Genomic DNA, 20,728 nt, shown 5'->3' on the forward strand with positions numbered 1-20,728 from the left:
TACATTTTTTTGCATATATGCTTTGTATATATTTGCATATTCTGTGTGCAAAGGTGCTTTATTATATATTTATTGTTTGAATAGACGCCATATGCACACACACACACATTTATTCTGATTGCACGGACGAGAGAGAGCCCTTTATGGGTGGCGGTGGGACCGGGAGAGCATCAGCTACTACTTGTGGAAGCCGCAACAACTACAAGCGGGCGGAGCGGGCTGGTCTTTGGGCCCAGCGCGAGACACCTGAGCGCGAGAAGCCCGTTATGCTTGGTCACCATGGCAACAGGTGGGCGGGCTAGCGCAGACGGAGGAGGTGAAACTTTCCCTCTCTGGTCACCTGACCGGGCCCCTCGGGCCACGTGATCCCTTTCCCATCGTCGCCATTTTAAAGCGGTGCTCCCTGCAGAGGCAGCAGCAGCGGGAGGGAGGAAAAAAGGAAAAGCAGAGCTCATTGAGGCTCCCCTGGGAAGGTGGGTGCGAAGGTGGGGGGGCGGGGAGCGCGTTTTTCGAGGGGGCGTGTATGGGGAGGAGGGAAAAACATCCCTATGAGCGACCGGGAAAGGGGTTGGGGGTCTCCCTTCCCCAGCCTTTTCTCTCAGCAGGCACCCGAGAGGAGGGGGAGAGGGTGGCAGGTTGGGTGGGTGGGAGACGCGTGGTGCTCAGCGCCCAGCACCTGTCAGAGGCGTGGAGCATCTCCCCTCGACCCCGGTGAGGTAGAGCTGCCTTACCTCACACACTCAAAACTAGGGGAGGGGTGTGAGGGGTGGATGTTCAGGCGTTAAAGGAGCTAAGAGCAGCACGACGTTTGGGGGATTTTCCGCCGGCACTTTCCGGAGTTGGGGTATGGCTCCCTCCTTCCTTACGCATAACGGTCTGTGCACCTACTGCATTTATTGATTTATATTGGCCTTCCTCTACTCTTGGCGCCACATGCGGATATTGTCATTCACACACACAGAGAGAGAGAGAGAGAGAGACACACACACACACACACACAGAGAGAGAGAGAGAGTTCCCTGTGTCATTCTTTTGGTGATTCCTTTCTGGTGCATTGATGTGTGTGTCCTTTATATGGTTTTACAAACAAATAGGCAGGCTCTCATTCTTCAGTCTAACATTTTTACACACATCCTTTCTTAGCAGTGTTATAGGCCCCCCCCCATTGCCCCTATTAGCCACCTCCAAAGCTCAGGAAAGGAGTTTCTCTCTCTCTGATCCACCCTTTTGATGCAGTTGTCCATACACACAATTATTATCCTCAAACTTCCTTTCAGCCAATGAGTTGAAAGACAATAAGTCTCTTCCTTCATCTTTAAAGCTTCAGTTCCTATTTATAATTGCTAGCCATGGACTATAATTTCTGTAGTGTTTTGTAGTCCTTAATCAGATTCTTGCAACAGGTTGCAATGAAGGGAACATAGCTCAATATTGCCTAGTGGCCAAATGGGAATATTGGAACTCCATAATCCCAATTCCAATCCTCTAGTCATACTATTGATCTATTCCCATCATTTTCCCTTTATAGTATCAGTCCTCGGCTTATAGGTTGGGGCCCACTGCTTGCTCACAAGCTGACCTAGGGTAGGTCACAGCTGCAGTACTACCAATATGCAAAAGAATGGCTTTAAAAACCAAGGAGTTGCTCCTCAGATGCATTTTTGGGCTAAATGTCTGATTTGATTCAATTTCTATGCCACTGTCCATTCAAATGAATCCCAAAGCAGCTTAAAGACAATAACATAATAAAGTATCACAGATATAGCATAAGTCCTATTACAGAATTGGTAAATAATCAGTAAAACAATTGTTATCTATAAAACGCTATTAACAAACCAGAAACTGAAAAAATAATATGAGCGTCATAGTTATGGCATAAGCAATATTACATGATTAACAGATCATCAACAAAACTTTTCTAATCTATAAAACGATAACAAAAATAAGCTAAAGCCGGGTTGTATGTCTAAAAAGAGTGCCAGTGCTTAAGAATGTGCACACACACATTTCTTCAAAACCATTGTTTCAAAGTGTCTTGACATGAAGATTGTATTTGTTTTCCCTTCCTGTAATTCTCCAACTTCAGTCTACTTATTTCCCACATCCACCCAACTTAGAATCTCAGCCCTAATGAGCCCTCAAGCTCAGGGTATGATTCTGCTTTCCTACCAGTTTTCCGATTTCCACGAAACTAGTGTGCTGAACCCTACATTTCACTTAAGCTCCTTAATGGTAAAAATTACTTCAGGCAAATTGTCACATGCACAGGATTGTGTTTTGTGTAATTCAAAAAAGCTATAGAATTCTAATAGAACTGGAAACCCTATATCTGGTGCTCTGCTTTCAAAAGTTCTGCAGAGGGAACCTGGTTAAAACTTTGCAACAAGCTAACACTTTCTTATCAGTGTCAACCCTTTTGTCTGCAGTGTCAATAGCATGCTTTTATAGGTTAAACAAAAAGTTTGTTTTGTGAAAAGTGAAAGACTCCTGCAAGCATAGTGTAAAAAAAAAAAAGTACAGCTTTCTTTTATTTTCCGTTTTAAGCATTAAAAAAGAGTGCCTGATTACTTCTAGATAAAGTAGTATTCAAAATGTAATGTCTGGGAAATCGTTTGGCAGGAATGCTCTTTAATTTGTTGCTATAGCTGCTTTTACTTGCAGGATTTTCCTTTTAGGATGTTCTTGCAGTTATGACGGATGAGGAAACTCTGGTCTGGTGGCTGCAGGTATAGTGCAATGTGAATTTACCCTTTAGCGAAGTCAGACTTTGGGCTCACCTTGCCTTGTGTTGTCTACAGGGAGATTCAGGTTCATCAGATGATTGGGAAGGGGGGCTCTTTAATTCTTTATTTCTCAGCCATTTATCCAAAATTCCTGCTGCCTCCTCTCCCACCCACTGTTTTCCTCTGCTAGATGTAAAGGATATAAGGCCCTAGTATCTTTTGTTGTCTCTTGTGCAAAAAAACCAGTTCTGGAGAGGTGTGATTCAGAATGACTCAAGAAGAAGAATTTAATCAAATCCCCTCTTCTTCAACCCCCGGTCCGCCACTCACCTTGGTTGCCTTACCTGTTTTTTTTTAAAAAGCCATTGAGGATAGAAAATAGCAAAAGAGCTACACTTCTGATTATAATTAAAACTTGATTGATTTGTTACCAAAGCAACTCAAATTGACTTACAATAAATAATCAAACACATACATTGAAACCATCATAAAACAAAACATAGGAAAATCTAAAAGAAAATCCTCTTCTTATAAGGCAGGATTGAAACATCCTGCCCACTCAAAGAGGCCCTTGATATTTAAGAGCCAAATGCCTGGTAAAAAAGAAATGTTTTTGCATGGCACCTAAAGCTATGTAATGATGGTGCCAGGTGATCTTCCTTGTGGAGAACATTCCACAAGTGGGGAGCCACCACTGAAAGGGCCTGTTCTCATGTTGCTACCCTCCAAACCTCACAAGAAAGGGGCACACGTAGAAGGACCTCAGATGATGATTGCAGAGTCTGGGTTGGTTTATATGGGAAGTGGCAATCCTTGAGGTATTGTGGTTCTGAGCCACATAAGGCTTTGTGGGTCGAAAACAGCCCTTTGAATTGGGTTCAGAAACTAATTAGCAGCCAGTGCAGTTTGGCCAGGATTGTTGTTATATGCTCAAACTGTCCTGCTCTAGTGAGCAACCTGACCACTGAATTCTGCACCAGCTGCAGTTTCTGAATTTCCTTCAAATGAGATCATCAGCATTGATCTTCTCAACTCGTTTTTAGTTTGGTGAAAACATTCACCAAAGAGTTGCCAAAGAATTGATTGTCTTGATTATTCTCTGCAAGAAAATGCAACATTCTTAAAGACCAAAGTGTTGTGTGGCACTACAGCCTGTATAGGTCTACTCTGAATTAAATCCCACTTGAGTTCAATATGGCTTGGTTCCAGGTAAGTGGCTAAAGGATTGCAACTTACTCTGAAGTAAGTTCCAGTGAGTTCAATGGATTTCTTGTCTGGTAAGTATGTGCAGGATTATAGTTACCTTTTGAGCTGTCATTGGCAAAGCTCTGCTTCATCATGTGCCAAAAAACACCTTAAACTAGGATGCAAATACTGAATCTTGAACTCCTCAAACACAGGATAGAATATTTGATCAGTGAAGTATTTGTTGATTTCATTATGAAAATGTTCCTTCTGCTAAGGTGTTTTATTTTTAAAAGAATCCTACTGCTTTCGCTTCCTCTATAGATCCAAATGTTTGTCATTTTTAATCTGCCAGAATATTAAAGAAAGATCTGACAGTTTAATGTCATCTTATTCCCAGGTTGCTATTCTGTTGTCATTGCGATTTTGACTAAGCCAAGGCATACGTAGCTGAAGAAATTTCTCTAGTTTTCACACCATTGGTGGTGTGGAATTATTTGAGCTCGTTTCATGGAATAGTGCATGTAGTAAATCATTCTGCAAGTGAAAAGCATTCCCTGCCAATTGAATTGCTTACAGACTTTTCAAAGTGTTAAGTACTCACCAAATTTTATCCAGCTCAGTCTGGAATAGTAAGACTTTTTCAGTCTTGCAGTCATGTTTCTGATCAGTTTTGCTTACTAAATCACATAGCAAGCTTGCATGGTGTTGTTTGGTGATACTCTCACCTTAAAACTGTTTGAAAATGTCATAGTTAAAATGGAGGAATGGCATATGTGGTATTCTTGCAGATTTGATTGATGTTAGTCATTTGTACTGATCTTTAGACCATCTTCTGCTCAAGGGTGCTCATTCTTTAGCGTTCAAGTGCTTAATAACTTCATCCTGTCTCAAATTAACATTCTCTTTTCACAGTTTACTGCCATGAACGTTTTCAATTAGCTATGGAGCGGGAACTCCCAGGGCACTTGCAAGAGATCAACAGACAGATGTTCAGATCAAGGAAACTCTGCATTGGTGCACAGGGATGACTTCATCCCTAATCGCCTCTGCTAATAGAGTGCAAGCACAGCTGAGACAAATGGTGAGGTTGGCAAGGAGGAGGATAAGCTCAGGTCCCTTTTCCTCCTGAACAACTACATTGAACAGTTGGAGGTCCATACTTTGTATGGAATATCACTTATGTGTTAAGATGGAAAGCAGCTTTTAAAAGGGGCTGGATGACTTGTGCATCTGCTTAAGGTGCATGAACTGATTGACTGCAACATTTATGCCATTGTGTTCCGTAAGCTTGATGTTTTGTAACACAGCAATGTACATTTTAAGTTTCAGATATTATGGAAGAAGGCAACAGTATTACAGCAGTAGTCTCAAACATTGGGGAACCGGAAGCTGTACTGATCTCCGAAGCAGTTGTAAGCCCAACTTCAGAAAGTGGTGAAGACCAGAGAAAGTGTAACCCTGACCCACTAATCCAGGTCATCCAAAAGCTAAGCAAGATCGTTGAGAGTGAGAAGTCACAAAAATGCCTTTTAATAGGGAAAAAGCGCTTGCATCCTGATGTGTCCCTGCTGTCACTTGACTCACAAAACCTCCCAGAGATCCCAGGTAAAACCATTGAACTGCCTGCCCTGGGCACAATAAATATAGAAGATTATTATGTAACAGACTGTCCTCCGCAGAATAAAAGGAAGGTGGTTTGCTACCAATGCAGTCTCTGTAAATCTCTGTCTCCCACTCTCCCTCTCTTAAAAGAACATGTGAAACAACATGGCCAGCAGAACGAAGTAATACTTATGTGCTCAGTGTGCAATTTTGCCATGAGAAGCCTAGAAGAGTTTGAAGCTCATGTGAGGCATCACCCAGAGAACAGTAGCAAAGCACACACTCTTTCAAAGGAGCAGCAGCAATGTGCAAGTTTTCCCAGTACCACTTTGCATGGTCCAGTGGAAGGCTTTGTCAATGCCAGCGCTGATCAGACAGCACAGCTTCAGTCTCCCCGTCCAACGGAGAAGGGGAGGCAAAAATGGTATACTTATGAGCAGTACGGCATGTACCGATGCTTAATTTGCAGCTACACTTGTGGTCAGCAAAGAATGTTGAAAACGCATGCCTGGAAGCATGCAGGCGAAGTCGACTGCTCATACCCCATATTTGAGGAAGAAAATGAACAAGCTACTTTGCAGGACCCTGCTGTATCGGGTGTTCCTCGCAACGTGGATGCCGTTGTCCTCGCGCTAGAAAATAATGAACTGGGTCTCTCTGGTGACCAGGCTGTTCAACTCCACATTTGTAGCTCTGAGCAAATGGTGTACAAAACCTCCTCGACAGAAGAGCCTGCGAAAGAGGAGGCGCTCTTAAGTCAGTCGGCTGCTCTCTCGCCCACAGGCAAAGGAGCAGAAGAGACTCTGTCAGATACCGATCTGGAGCAAGACAACTTGATGACCGACAGCTTGCTTTCCTCCGCCCAAAAAATCATTAGCTGCAGCCCAAATAAAAAAGGCCACGTTAACGTCATAGTTGAACGTTTGCCGAGCGCCGAAGAGCCTGTCTTGCAGAAACCTTACTCTATGGACACCGACATTGAAGCCGAGAAGAAAATAATCTCTGAGCAAGTTCGTGTGGCACGCGATGGGGACGTTTATCATATGGACAAAAGCTCTGTGGAACTTGAAGAAGTCATAATCGGATGGAGCAATGCGGAGAAGAAAGATGGCGATTTAAACCCTGGTAGAGCCAAAGCAGCGGACGAAAACGCGCCTCCCACCAGAAGAAGAACAAATTCGGAGTCCTTGAGGCTGCACTCCCTGGCTGCCGAAGCGCTCGTCACGATGCCCATCAGAGCTGCAGAGCTAACCCGGTCAAGCCTCAGAGCTTTCGCCGAGGCAAATTCTATAGGTTCAGAGGCTGGGCAGAGGCCAGCTGACAACAGCTACGTCGCCCATTCTAAGCTGGTGACCTCCCTTAAAACAGAGGAATTGGCAGGCCTGAACCAAACGGACTGTGCTTTCATGGAAATACAGAAGGATAAGCCAGAGCTGGCTGAAGGTCCCATTAAAATGGGCATCAGCATGTCCCTGCTCACCGTCATTGAAAAGCTGAAGGAGAGGACGGACCAGAACGCTTCCGATGACGACATTCTGAAGGAGTTGCAAGACAATGTGCAGTGCCAACCTGCAGCCGATGCCAACGTGCTGGGGAGCAACCTGGTGGAATACATCCCCAATGTGGATCGCCCCTTCCGATGCCGCCTGTGCCACTACAGTAGTGGCAACAAGGGGTACATCAAGCAACACTTGCGGGTGCATCGCCAGAGGCAGCCCTATCAATGTCCTATCTGTGAGCACATAGCAGAAAACAGTAAGGATTTGGAAAACCATATGATCAACCACTGCAAAACCCGAATGTACCAGTGCAAACAGTGCGAAGAATCCTTTCATTATAAGGTGAAGTGTTTTTACTTTTGTGTTTGCTGGTTTTTTTACTGTTTCTTGATTGCTCTGAACTGTGTGAGTCAGAGAAGTTGCAGTTTGTCATGACAGGCTTAACTGGGGCAGTCAATTGCTAACAGTCGATGATGGTTGGTTGCCAGAAAGGTCCCATTGAGACTGCTAGTACTGGAGTGTCTGGTGCTGCTCAGTGCCTGAGTAATGGCCTTGGAATCAACGACTGGATTGTTTGTCAAAACCTGTAAGTCAATTCAGAAGTGGGTCAAGGAAGCATCAGGGTCAGAACTTTATTTCAGCCTCTTCAAAGCTGGAGTTAAGCCTGTAGTAATAAGGCAGGTAGAACTCTGAACTCAGCCAATAGACGCAGCAATTTTGGAAAACCAAAACCATAGCATTAACCCCCCCCCCTTTTTTTTTAAACCAAGGGACATACCTTTTAACACTTGAGTATCTTAACAATTCCTGTGTCTGAAGAGGAACGTAACAATTATGATTGTTATATGCCATTTTTCTTAAAGCAGCTTAAGTGCTATACAATAAATTATATAAATAGAAAAATTACAAGAAAAGCCCAAGTTACCAGTATATCATCAAGTTAAAGCCTAATAATAAAAAGTTAGAGTGCATGACTATTCTACCATGTTGGGGTACAAACCAGGGTCTTCCTACAGCTCTTGGTGGAGTGGTGGGTGGGTGGAACCTTGTTACCTATTTATTAGACCAGGTAATGGTAATTCTACTTTGTGGTGCTCTTCTAAATCTACGGAGCTCACTCAGATTTGGGCAACTGAAAAGTCTGCTTTCCCACTATCCCTGCTTGAGTTGGAAACTGTGTTTCTCTCCTCACTCCTATGCAGTTGGTTAGTGATCATGTGTCTTGAGCTCCTCTTTAAAAATCTTCTTGATTTGTATTGTCATTTTGTTTGGCTACCTGACAGATAAGTAATCACAGACGACATTTGGCAGGAAAATAACGAGAGTTCAGTATGGAGGTTCAGCCACTCTGTATTTGCACCCTTTTAAAAGATGGTACTCCTGTTTGCTTTGCAGAGTCAGCTTCGAAGCCACGAGCGAGAGCAACACAGCCTTCCAGACCTATACTCGATGCCGCCGTCTGACAGCCTAATAACTTGTAGCAAAGTGGATGAAAGAGTCGGTACTGTCTCTGTCTTTTTCACTTGCTTAGTGATAGCATTGGGCCAGTTTAAAATGTTGAGCTCAACATGCTGGAGGTTCTTGAGAATCCCTCGGCTGTGGCAGTGACTTTTAACTGTTAAAAGCCAATGCTACGTTCATTTTCCCAGTCGCCCATAGTACCTGAGCAGCAGCACTGCCACTGCCAGGAATATGCAGCATTGGTATGCAGATAATGAAATGTGCAACAGATATGGTTAGGGGCTGTTAAAGGTAGCACCCGCTTCATGGAGAATCACCAGAGGAAAAAGCTTTTCAGCAGTTGCCACATAGGGCTTTTAATCACTTGGTCGTATAGCGCAGCCTTCTGCAGCCTCCAGCCCTCTAGATGTTTTGGACTACAACTCCCATCATTCCTGGTCATTGGGCATGCTGGCTGGGGCTGGTGCGCATTGTAGTCTGAAACATCTGGAGGGCACAAGATTGGGCAAGGCTTTTGTAAGGCCTTCCAACTAGGCAAACAGTATGGAAAGAAGCTTGTTCCTCCCTTTGCTACTGTCCACACCTTTTTAGAGAAGCGTGCCTTTTACCTGAAGAGCCTCTGAATCAGAGGGAAAGGATGCCAATTTTTCTTGATGATGCACCCCTCCAAAATAAACAGCAAACACCTACGCCCTGCCTCAACGCTTAATGCAGGTTTTTATTTTAAAACCTGGGATTTGGAAGTATGACTTGACTGAACATGTTCCCCCTTTTAATAGCATTCATTAAATGAGAATTTAAGCTTTCTAAAGTAGTTTGGAAACTCTTTGCAGTCAAATTATGACACGATTGCAGGAAGGAAGCCCTCTTGTCAAACAGATGTCGTCTCTATAAAACAGCCCAAACCCAAGAAGTTTATGGCACAGCATCTGTTTATGCACGCGTTAATCTGAGCGGGAACATTTGTTTCATGTTTATGAAATCATCAGCGCCCCTGTTCATCGCGGCTGTGCTAGAACGTTAAAGGGATCTTTCTGCATATGATTGAATTCTAAATGTCTAATAATGTAGGGCGATTGTAATAACATGCATTACAGGAACACCTGCTTTTAGCGTTGGTTTGAAACCAGTCAGTTTGTTACACCCCACAGGGCTTGGCCTTCCTTTACTTCCTGCCCTCCCTTCTGAAGATAAAAGCAGTTCCCAAACCCATGACTCTAAAGCATGTAGTAAAAAGCAGAGTTGTGTTTTGTAAAACAACAAATCTTCGTGACATAATTGCATATAAAATATGGTGGTTTTAGTGATCATTAGGCAATATATTTTTATTTGCCTACAAATGTTATTTCCTTCATTGTTATTCAATTTTGATAAGAAATGGCTTAATTATTTACCAGGCTGGTCCAAGGCAACTTAGCGTCCTAAGACACAGCACTGCATGATCCAGGAGCAATTCCCAGGACCCCCTGTAATGAGGATGCTGCGATGCAACAACTAGGATCTTGAGAAGGACCTCTCATATTGTAGGTTTTCTTGGGCGCCCTTAATAATAAGACTACCCTAAGTATCTGCTTGGGTCACTTGTGTGGTTGGCCCAGACCTGATTATTTAAAAATATATATATATACAAAAAATCCCAAATTAAACACCTTCCAGAACCAAAGCTGCAAGCCAAATCAAATGTGTGAACCAAACTCTTCTCAACTGTTAGTATTGGGAGATTAGAACCTAAGCAGGATCAGATTGTGCTGAAACAAGATCTGTCTTTCTGTTAAGGAAAATGATTTCTAAAAACTGTGTTGTATGTCATTTAGGGGATAGGATTTCAGTCCAGAAACTTTACAGATGCGACATTTGTGATTACACAAGCACAATGTATGTTGGTGTGCGGAATCATAGGCGGATTCACAACTCCGATAAGCCATACAGGTGAGCATATCTCTGGGGTTTTCTGTTACTTACAGCTGGAATTTTTTTGATGTGTTTTCTTGCAGCTGTCAATTCTAAAGTTAGAACACAGTGGGCGATTTGAAATTGCCTAATTTTGAAGGAGTGTGTCACTTGCTACCAATTTACTCTGACAGTCACTTTAGAATCCACTGACATCATTACAGTAAGGATCTGCAAGTAATGCATATTGAAATACCTGGTAAGGAGGTTCCTAAAGCAAGCAACAGCAGAATTGGAGCATGCTTGGGCCGCATCCCATCAGCCAGAGGACTAACAGCTGCCGGGTTATGCTAGAAGAATGTGGCTTTTTCCACCTGTTTCTTTTAAGCGGCCTAGAAAGGTCTGAAAGGTGGGGTAGAAAATCTTCAAAACAAACAATAAGCAGATTTATTGAGTCTTTACTGTTTCTTTTTAAAATTCAGCACAGTTGTCCAGGAACCTCTACTATTTGCATGATGCATCTGAAAGTTTGCCATTTTGAACTTTTAGATGGATAGAGCCATATTGATTGAACCACATGTTTAAGCAGACAGCTAACACCTCCAGAGGCCCTTAACCAATGACATTTTCTGTTGGGTTGAAATAAGCGACAGACGAGTAGCAGGTGTCATCTGGGAGGCATCTCTCGAGCAAGCCTCGAGGAGTCCCTTTTATTGAATATTACAACATTGCCACACGTGTGCTTGTTGCTGATTGGTTAACACAAGTACAAAGTGAAGGTGCGCTTGTTGCTGATTGGTTAACACAAGTACAAAGCAAAGGTTACATATAGGCATTAATCACCAATAGATTAAAGGCTGGGAAAGGGAGCACAGAACTAGACAGGCATGAAACCTCCTAATTAAATTATAACTAGTGATTGATTATCAAGACTTAAACTATTACTAATGATTGATCATGACATGAAAGAACATAACAATCATGTTCCGTAGATGTGGTCAACTATGCATTAAGAACAGGTCAGAGTATAATGTTTTCATGAACTCAATATGAACTGAACATTCTAGGGTGATGAGGGAATGTCTTAGTATTGGAACAGTTTGTGTAGCATCATGTGCAGAAGCAAAGCTTACCTTCAATTTTCATCTGAATAGCAGGCAGCAAACATTTACTTGACTACTGCACCGATGGATTCTAGAATGAATTATAATTGGCCAAACTTCCCTCCTTGTCCTCCCTTCCGCAACGCCCACCTCAGAGATGGTCTTGTCAAGAGGCTGAGGTTGCTGGGAATCAATTGCATCTTTGTTTTCCTTCAGGTGTCGAATGTGCGACTTTGCCACAACAAATATGAATAGCTTGAAGTGCCATATGAGGCGCCATCCACAGGAACACCAGGCAGTGCAGCTAATGGAGCAGTTCAAGTAGGTAACTGACTGCTTGGCAAGCCGGTGGCAGCTGTGGCCTTGTTAGTACAGCTAGTTTGAAGTTAAGATCACCGAATTTTTGCTAGAGATCTCTCACAAATTGCTTGGTTAAAGGATCATCTCTGCCTTTGTATCTTGCTGATGTTAGAGCCTGGTACTCTGGAGACTCCAGGAAACCTGTAAAAAAAAAACCAACAGCCCAGAAGTACCAGAGCTCTGGAAAACATAGGGGTCTCCCTCAGAATATTTGACTGTAGATACTTAATAGTGAGGAAAATTTGCTACGTGCGTGCTTTGCGCACAAAGTCCTGGTACGTGAAATGTTCTGGGCATGGTTCCAATTTGTTCCAAATTAAATAGGGCTTGGAGAAGAAAAGATGGAAGTTGAATTTGATAAAAAAAAATTTGTAGAAGTTGAGTGCGAACTCTCATTCCAGGTCAGATTATTTGTCCATCTATCCTGGTATTGTCTAATCACTGACTGGCAATGACTTGCCAGCAGAGGCCTTTCTTCACTCCTTCTACCTGAACCTTTTTATTTGGAGATGTGAGGGATTGAATACAAGGCCTTCTGCATGCACAGCACCACTGAGCTGTGGCCCCTTCCTTAGTTCCACAGAGAAATCTGTTTAGCAAGGCCCAGGGCAAATACTGTATTCATTTAGGCCTGCTCCAGTGCATCTAACCATATGTTAAATTCTGAGAATACTTGATATACTACAAATTTCTTTAACGTGTGCAATTTCTCCCTCTAGCTTTTTATTCCTTTGGCGTTTATTTTAATACCTATTAATTCTGTTGTTATTGCCTAATGAGACTGTATTAGTTCACCATGTTTGACAGACTTTATAGCTTTAGGTATACTTTTGGGGTAGAAATCTTTAAAATATCACATAAAAATGCAGTGACAGCTAAACTAAACTGGGATAGAAATCAAAGGATGTGCTGACCTTTTATAATTTGTCCACATTTTGGGTAAGACATGTTGACCCCTTCTTCTTTCTCTTAATCTTTTCCCCCCCTTCAGATGTTCGCTTTGTGGGTATGAGTGTAGCCATCCCCCTTCTCTCAAGTCTCATATGTGGAAGCACGCAAGTGACCAAAACTACAACTATGAACAAGTGAACAAGGCTATTAATGACGCAATTTCACAAAGCAGCAGGTGTGTGCGCATTTTAGGGTCACTTTTTATACATGTAATATAGAGCACTATCTTAATAACTTGCATAGCAAGTCAGTTGCTTTAAGCAATATAGTTACTTAAGTTGTTGGAGTCTGGGGGGCATTGTGATTTCCCTGCTGGAAGCTCTTTTGCCAAACCTCCCACTTTCTCTTTACACTTGGGGGAAATTTTATAAGCTGTTTAGAGATTTGCTGCACAGTAGTGAAAGGGAGGGAAAGGGCTGGCGTACAAGTGAGAGATGCCAAAAGCAACTTGTACATACATTGAGCCCTGCAAACAGATCCTTAGACATTCTGTGTTGCCATTTTCTTAGAATTTGTATACTAAAAAGTCAACTACTTTCTTCCTTTCTTAGGTTCCCAGGTCAGCTGACTGGGAAGGTGACCGCTGATGGTTTATTTCCTTTGAAAAGCAACTCGGAGGGCTTGTCCTTTTCAGACTCCTCTAACCAAACTGCTGACAAAACCGTGAATTCTGATGAAAATCAGAATCCTACTTCCACAACTAATACCTCATGCAATTCAGACAAAACTGCCAGCCTGCCTCACCTTGGCACAGAATACTGCGTCCTTCTCTTCTGCTGTTGCATTTGTGGATTTGAGTCCACCAACAAGGAGAACTTGTTGGACCATATGAAGGAACATGAAGGAGAAATCATAAACATAATTCTGAACAAGGACCACACAGCAACTCAGAGTGTAAGATAGGTGGTGATGCTGCTTTAAAGGGTTTCAAAAGTGCTGTTTTCTTGTGTTCTCTTTACATCACCTGAACTACTTGCTAAAGCGAAAACTGTAAGTAAAAAAATGCAGTGATATTTCTAACGGTCAGAATGTTATTTATGTCAACAAGAAAATGGATTTATTTCACAAGCTCTTGAAGTAACTGAACAGTAAATACTCCATTTAGGGAAAGGTCCGCTGAAACCATTATCCTCTACTGACAGAGCCGTTTTCAATGCCTATTGCTAATCTAAAGCTTAGCCATATAATAGGAATTTCACACTAATGTGTTACCTTAAGGGGTTTAATCTTACTGCCTTGAAACTATCTAAAGGGGGTTAAATTCATTTTAGGTAATTTTTAAAAAACTGACATGACTGACTACATTTATGAAGCAGCATTTCCAGAAAGGGAGAGGGAGACTGAGTAACTGCTTAGGCCTTATGGTTCCTCACTCAATTACTGCTTCTTCTTTTTTAGAAAAGATAAAAATATCTGTATCTTCCTGCTGATACAGGCATCCTAAAAAAGTAGCAAATTGTTTGGCTTAGGTTATTTCTTTCAGTATGAGATGCTGAGAATGTATAATTAAGTCTTGATGGACCTTAATGGTTCACCAGAACTTTCTCATATCTTTCTCTATAAAATCAGGCATTTCAGAATGCTAGAAGTGCCATAACTTGGATCAGAGTGGGTAGGAACAAGTGGTCTTAGCTAAACTTTGAAGGGAGGTTTACCTCTTTATCAAATAATATTTAACACGTCAAAATCCAGTTTCTTGAGTACACACAAATCTGATGAAAACTCCATGGAAGTTACTAGCTTACCCCATTGTAACATTGTTATAAAATAGCCACTAAAACCACTTCATTCACACTTGTTTCTCAAAAGGAGCTGTTTTCATGCCTTCTAGAATACCTTGAGTTCCTGTCTGTGGTTTCAAGCTTCAGCTGCTTAACTGCCATTGACTTCAGTGGAAGTTCAGCAGCCTCCAATGTTATTTTTCTCTTGAAACTAGTGTTGTTTCATTTGGGTGGAGCCCTCTCCCAGTTCTTGCCATATTGCTACATTTCCCTTTACAAGCAGTTCATTGCTTGTAAGCAGATTTGTACACAGAGATGCATTATTTTCAGACAGCTGCAGAACTTTAAAAAATGTATTTATTATACATTAAAAGCTCAGCTTTCATGGTGCTAATTGAGTTTGGGTCACTCCCTGCCCCTCAAAATTTCTGAACTGTGAAGTTGGACCAATGGAAAATATTTTGTGTCATTTTTAAAGAAGCTTTAAATGTTGAATGCAAAAATATTTCAAGGCATTTTGTAGAAAATCCAAACTAGAATCCCTATTATTATTCAATCTGTTACTTGTTTCTAAACTAGGTGCATTTATAAAAAGTGAGTGCATAAATTCACAGTACAACAAACTGTACAACAACCAAGTTTATTTTAAATATGAGATTGAAAATGTGGATTGTGTTCTTGAGAAATATAACAAACAGGGAGAAATTGAGAAGGTGCTATATTTCACTTCCTGCTATCAGCTCTTTAAGACTGAACAGAATCCAATCGGTCACAAATCTTGATGAAATACTTCTGGCTACTACTGTTACCTTTGTATTCAGTCCTTGCATCAGTATTGTATCCTCAACCTGAAACTTCTGATGTGCTTAGAAACAGGAAATTATTGGGCAACTATTTAATAGCTGAGATCATACAAAGCGTATCAACATTCCACCTCCTATCTGTCTATTTACTGAAATTAGTTGAAAGCTTGGTAAAAATTACTCGGTTTATTTTAAATGTTTCATTTCAAAACCATGGTGAAGGCTCTTTGTCACAAACCTTTACTTTGTTTTGTGTTTTTTCCTTAATGGATCATGCCTGTCTGTTACACTACAAGAAAATTGTGAAACCACGAGTTTATAAAACTAATTATATTTTTATTGAAGTTACGTATTGATTTTTAGGCATGTAAAGCTTTTTGCAGGAATACAATATGTGAAGAACAATTGAAATGAATTGGGGAGGCCAGGCAAGGTGCATATGTATTCAGAAGGTTCTTGTCTTACCATTTTGTATATGTAATCTTCCATTACTGTTAAATAGTAAAGGGAAGTATTTTATTTTTATTTTTTTAAGCGAATTAACTAAAAGTTTGATATTACCTTCAATTGCACAAGAAAAGCATCCTTCATACTGACACACTTTTTTCCATTTTAAAGCCCATGGGTTGCTATCAGTTCACTCTTCAAATTTACACACTTGCCATGTAGCAGACTTGAGGCTGAAACCAGTTTGTTGATCATGTTACCTATCTTGGAGTGTGAGCTGTTTGGATTTAGGGAGTTTTTGTTTAGAGCACTTTTTCAGACATACAGCAGGTCTTCCCTCTGTTTTAGGATTTTAAAAAGATAAACGCATATTGCTAACTATAGTGTTTTATTTCTTCCCCTCCCCCCATTTAATTTGTGGAGAAGCAGATTCAGTGCTCTGTTCTGTGATGGGCGAAAAGCTTCCATTTATACTTCGGGCTGCAATTCCAATACACACTTGCTTGAGAGTAGATTGCATTACACTTGCATTATTCCCATAGAGATGTGCTGTGGATGACATCCTTACAGTGTTCATCCTGTTGTGCTCAATGGGAAAACTCTTTCAGTGGATCAGCACTGCACTTGTTTGGGCTAGTTAAGATTAATTTAGCATGTGATACAGGCTAGTAGTAGGAAGAAGGGCATGAGGGCAATTGGGATCACAGGTACCCCACTCTTAGGCCCACTGGGCATCTAAACATAAAAAGTAATATTTACATAGGACCGGCAAACACACAATTAAATGATTGCAGGTCCAGATTATGATCTTATTATTCTAGGAAATGTTTACCTGTATAGTTTGGGCCTTCATGTGCTTTGGCACATGTCCAACTGATGGGCATTTTGGTTGGTGTAGAGGTAAGATTAGTAGACAGGGCATGGGGTGGGATGATTCTCTTCTCTTGTTTCCCATCCCCGTAATCTGACCATATTTTATTTTTCTTAACCAGCCCTTTGACTGTAGCATAAGCAACTTATTTGGAAACATGGTGTTGGAATCAATGGAGCTTGCTTCCAATTAACCATGGCTTCAACAGCTTCACCAATAGAGGCTGTATTCCTTGTTCTTAGCTTGAAAACACATTGTGGCATTCAGCTAGTTGCTGCATTTTTAAAGCACTTATTTAATCATTTAAAATGAAAATGTACAGTTGGTGCTCAAAGTAATGTTAAAATATATTTAATAGAAATGTGCATTTGATATTCATGGGCATGGGTACATATATTTTTTTAAGAAAAAAGGAATTGTAATACTATGGCACTGTTTTTTATAGCCAAAGTATAAAACTTTTAGAAAACTGACATGTAAAAGACTGTAGATCTTGCATTATCTGACTGACAGGATGACTTACTTTATAAGATACTTTCCCGCACATTAAGCTGCATGCCTTAAGTTCTCTCTAGGTTTGTCTTGTTTGGAAACTACGGAAGCAAACTTTGTAGTACAACTTTGACTACCTTCTGAAATACTGTACATTGTTAGAATAATTTATTTTGCTTTACAGAAGTTTTGTCATGTATTGACTAATTGTATTTTGGTAATAAACTCCTTTGTTAAACACATCAATATTGTGCTCTCGATTGCATATGCTTTACTGAACACAAGAAAGTTAGCTTGTAAATATAGCCTTTCTCTTTGTTTAAAAATGCACACATATACCTAAACATGCTAAAAGAGCCAGTGTAATTATTGAATAAATACCTGAGCTATGAATCAGTGAATCTACAACTCATAACAGTGCATGAACTCCCTAAGTTTCCTGAATTGCTTATCTAGGTTACCCTAAGCCCCCTCCCCGCCCCCAGTATGGGGTGACCTACTTCAGCAGGTGGTTCTAAAGAATGGCTGTGATAATATGTATCGAGACTCTTGAACACCAAAGCGCTATATAAATGCTGTTTTGTATCACCTGAATTCCTCCCAAGCCATATACTGACCATGGATGGTGATGCCTTTGAGGCTTAATTAAACCACCTGTTTGTGTTGCCTGCCTAGGACAACAAAGGGAGGGCAAGGGGCTTACTGAGGATGCTCTGTGTTCAATGAGCTGTGAGCCGTAAACTGAGAAAGGGATATGCTTCCTGTTTTTCTAGTGAGCCTAATTTAGCACTTTGCCTTCATGTATGATAGGCATGTAAAAGTTGACTATGAACTGAATTATAGTTGTCATGTTAGGGGATTCTTCAGCTAACTTTTTTTAATTCTCAATTACTATATGTGTCAGAGCTTTGCAATATCTGTAAAAACACATTACTGTTGTCTATGCATACCTTACCACTTATTTGGGACTTTCTTGTGTAAGGCAGTCTCCTGAGACAAACTTGATTGGTCACGGAGAGTAAGAACACAAAGGGAGACGGATCTTCTGATCACCGTTTCCGTGTTCTATGCCACAAGCTCTCACAAATTGAACATTTGGCAGAAACATGTGATGTAATTCTGTTTAATCTGAAAAAAATTGAAAAAGTATATCCTATCTTCAAGGTGGCTTATAATTTCAATTAAAATCACTACAAACAAAAACAAGCAGTTAAAAATCATCAAATATGGTTGAAGTGAATTACTATTTTAAAAAACCAACTTGAGTGAATGGGACAAGTTTGGCTTGGCATCCCAAAGCTATTCATGACAGAGCTGGTCTAATCTCCTTGGAGAGCAAATTCCAGAGCCAGGAAGCCTCTTTGAGATAATCCTCTGGTAGCCACCAACTTAATCCCTGAAGAAAAAGAGTATTAGAAAACCAGTAAGTAAAAAATATAAATAAATACTAAAGCATATCTAGCAATAAAGTTCTGCACTATATTTGTGTGCCTAATTCTGCTCTAGTAGTCCCACAATACCGAGTCACAAAGGTTTGAATATTTTCATGAGGCATACTTGCCCAAGTAGAGTATTAGATGCGAGGAACTTGCTAGATGGGTGTGGCTCATTTCCTTTAAGAACTGCCCTGCTGGATCAGACCAAAGACCTATCTCATACAACACTTGGTTTTCATTCAATATTTTTGTTTTGCCAGGTTTTCCCAAACTGGTCCATTCAGGTGGCATGTGGTGTGTATGTGGCTTTGTGGTTGAAGATGGGAGACAGCACATCCATTGCATTAAATGTTCATAGTGATACTTAATTTTTATTTTATTATTTTATTTCTTGCATTTCATTTTATTGTACTGAAATCTAAATTCTATAGAATCCAAATTGTTATACAATAAACCAACAATATATAGGAATTAAAAGAAGCAATAAAAGTAAAAATCCTAGCGTCTAGCACAGTGCATTACAGCTGCTACAAGAGGCAGAAACATTAGGTGCTACACGAAACCCTCAGCAGTTTTCAAGTGGTCCATGGCAGAAAAAGTTTGGGAACCACAGCCCTAGGAAATAAAATGGGGGCATGAAGAAAACAGCTGTTTGTCCTCCAGTATACTGCCTACTGGAGCCCTTGAGACAAATGGAGATGTGGGGGGATGGAAGGCCTTTAATATTTATTCATTTACTGCATTTATATTCCACATTTTTCTCCATAAAGCTCAAGGTGGCTTATATGGTTATCCCCCTCTTATTACTAGACCTCAGTGGTGGTGGTAGCTAAGGAGCTGGACATCTAGGAACATAGTTTTAATTATTAAAAACTGTGGGGAATGCCAGTACATCCTAGTGGTCTGACATAAGGTTACCAGACATCCCCATTTACCGGGTACAGTCCCCGGATTTACAAATTGGTCCCCTGACAAAATCCATCTATTTAGTAGGAAGTTGAAAAGTGTCCCGGGATTCATTGAAAAAAATCTGGTAACCTTAGACTAACAGGATATGAGAATGATGGCACTGGAGACTGCATTGCATCAGCAAAGGATGAACTGATAGATTTAATCAAAGTGGGAAAGGCGTCCTCTGAAATGAAAGTTGCAGAAAAACAACCTGTTTATTCCTGCAGACTTTTCTTTCCTTTTTTTAATACTGTTTTTATTTATTTCCATTGTACAGAAGATAAATTTTGAGAAAACAATTGTTGTAACAGTAAACAACAAGTAACTTGTCTTGATAAAATTACAGACTTTTATCATGTCATGTGTTAAAAGTTTCGTTTGGTTACTCTGAGCTGCATAGGACTGAGCTGCAACAATTGGAAGTGTCTCCAAAATGATCCAGTGAAACCAGAAATTCCTTTAGCTTCCATCTTGGTGCAGAGCTGGCACATGTGGTGCCCTCCGGATGTTGTTAGGCTGAAACTCCCATCATCCCACTCTGAATTTCAGAAGAAGGGTCTCTTCCAGCCCTACCTGGAGATACCTTTGGGGATTGAACCTGGGATCTTCTACATGCAAATCTCAGCCCTTTAGGGGACCTAGTGTAGACTGAGTTTCCTGATGGGCAGCAGCTCTCCAGGGTTTCAGAAGGGGATCTCTCTCCCCATCCCTACCTGGAGATGCCAGAGATTGCACTTGGCACCTTCTGCATGCAAAGCAGATGCTCTACCACCTGAGCTATGGCCTTTCTCCAAAGACATACAGGAACACAGGAAGCTCCCTTATACGGAGTCCGACCAATGGTCCACCTAGCTCAGTGCTGTCTACACTGACAGGCAACATCTCTTCAAGGTTTCAGGCTGGGGGGTCTCTTCCCAGCCCCCCCCCCAATCTGGAGATGCCAGGGGGCACTGAACCCGGGACCTTCTGCACGCAAAACAGGTGCTCTCTCTACCAACTGAACTAAACGACTCACGTGCCCTTTATGGCCTCACAGCCTCTCTCCGCCCAACCTACCTCACAAGGTTGTTGTGAAGATCAAATCAAGGAGGGGGGGGTGAGTGAGTGTTCGTCACCTTGAGCTCCTCGGAGGACAATGTGGGTTTAAAATACAAATCATGAGGGGCAGAGGGGAGGAGGGGGCGTCGGGAAACCCCTCCCCCTAGAAACTCCCCCCCAACCCGCATCTCC

At 41.4% G+C, this 20,728-nt stretch overlaps 1 protein-coding gene and 1 long non-coding RNA gene across 7 annotated transcripts; one reads left to right on the forward strand and one right to left on the reverse strand.

The window, feature by feature from the left end:
• The first annotated feature begins 307 nt into the window (after positions 1-307).
• ZNF507 (zinc finger protein 507) lies at positions 308-17,353 on the forward strand. 6 transcript variants are annotated; one of them, XM_081203458.1, is made up of 9 exons: positions 308-473; positions 2,676-4,992; positions 5,235-5,516; positions 5,664-7,354; positions 8,408-8,513; positions 10,288-10,402; positions 11,683-11,787; positions 12,818-12,952; positions 13,329-17,353. In XM_081203458.1, the coding sequence occupies exons 3-9, from the start codon at positions 5,246-5,248 to the stop codon at positions 13,678-13,680; spliced, it is 2,775 nt and encodes a 924-aa protein (XP_081059584.1). In that variant the 5' UTR covers positions 308-473; positions 2,676-4,992; positions 5,235-5,245; the 3' UTR covers positions 13,681-17,353. The 6 variants fall into 6 exon arrangements, with proteins under 6 accessions (XP_081059584.1, XP_081059580.1, XP_081059581.1 ...); XM_081203454.1 differs by having other exon boundaries at positions 2,676-4,000; positions 4,824-4,992; positions 5,235-7,354; XM_081203455.1 differs by having other exon boundaries at positions 2,676-2,726; positions 4,824-4,992; positions 5,235-7,354.
• On the reverse strand, positions 13,665-20,726 carry LOC308592167. Its single transcript, XR_014010404.1, has 3 exons — positions 20,555-20,726; positions 18,067-18,239; positions 13,665-13,765 (listed from the first exon to the last, which is right to left on the reverse strand). It is a non-coding gene; the product is annotated as an uncharacterized lncRNA (long non-coding RNA).
• Positions 20,727-20,728: the final 2 nt, after the last annotated feature.

The sequence above is a fragment of the Podarcis bocagei genome, assembly GCF_964188305.1.
Source record: "Podarcis bocagei genome assembly, chromosome: 7".
Taxonomy (NCBI): Eukaryota; Metazoa; Chordata; class Lepidosauria; order Squamata; family Lacertidae; genus Podarcis; species Podarcis bocagei.

Excerpts from the sequence above, each read along its gene's own strand:
- ZNF507 (XM_081203454.1), top strand. The coding sequence starts at position 5,246 with ATGGAAGAAGGCAACAGTATTACAGCAGTAGTCTCAAACATTGGGGAA. Across the intron at positions 10,403-11,682 it reads AACTCCGATAAGCCATACAG|GTGTCGAATGTGCGACTTTG; the intron begins GTGAGCATATCT and ends GTTTTCCTTCAG. Across the intron at positions 12,953-13,328 it reads GCAATTTCACAAAGCAGCAG|GTTCCCAGGTCAGCTGACTG; the intron begins GTGTGTGCGCAT and ends TTCCTTTCTTAG.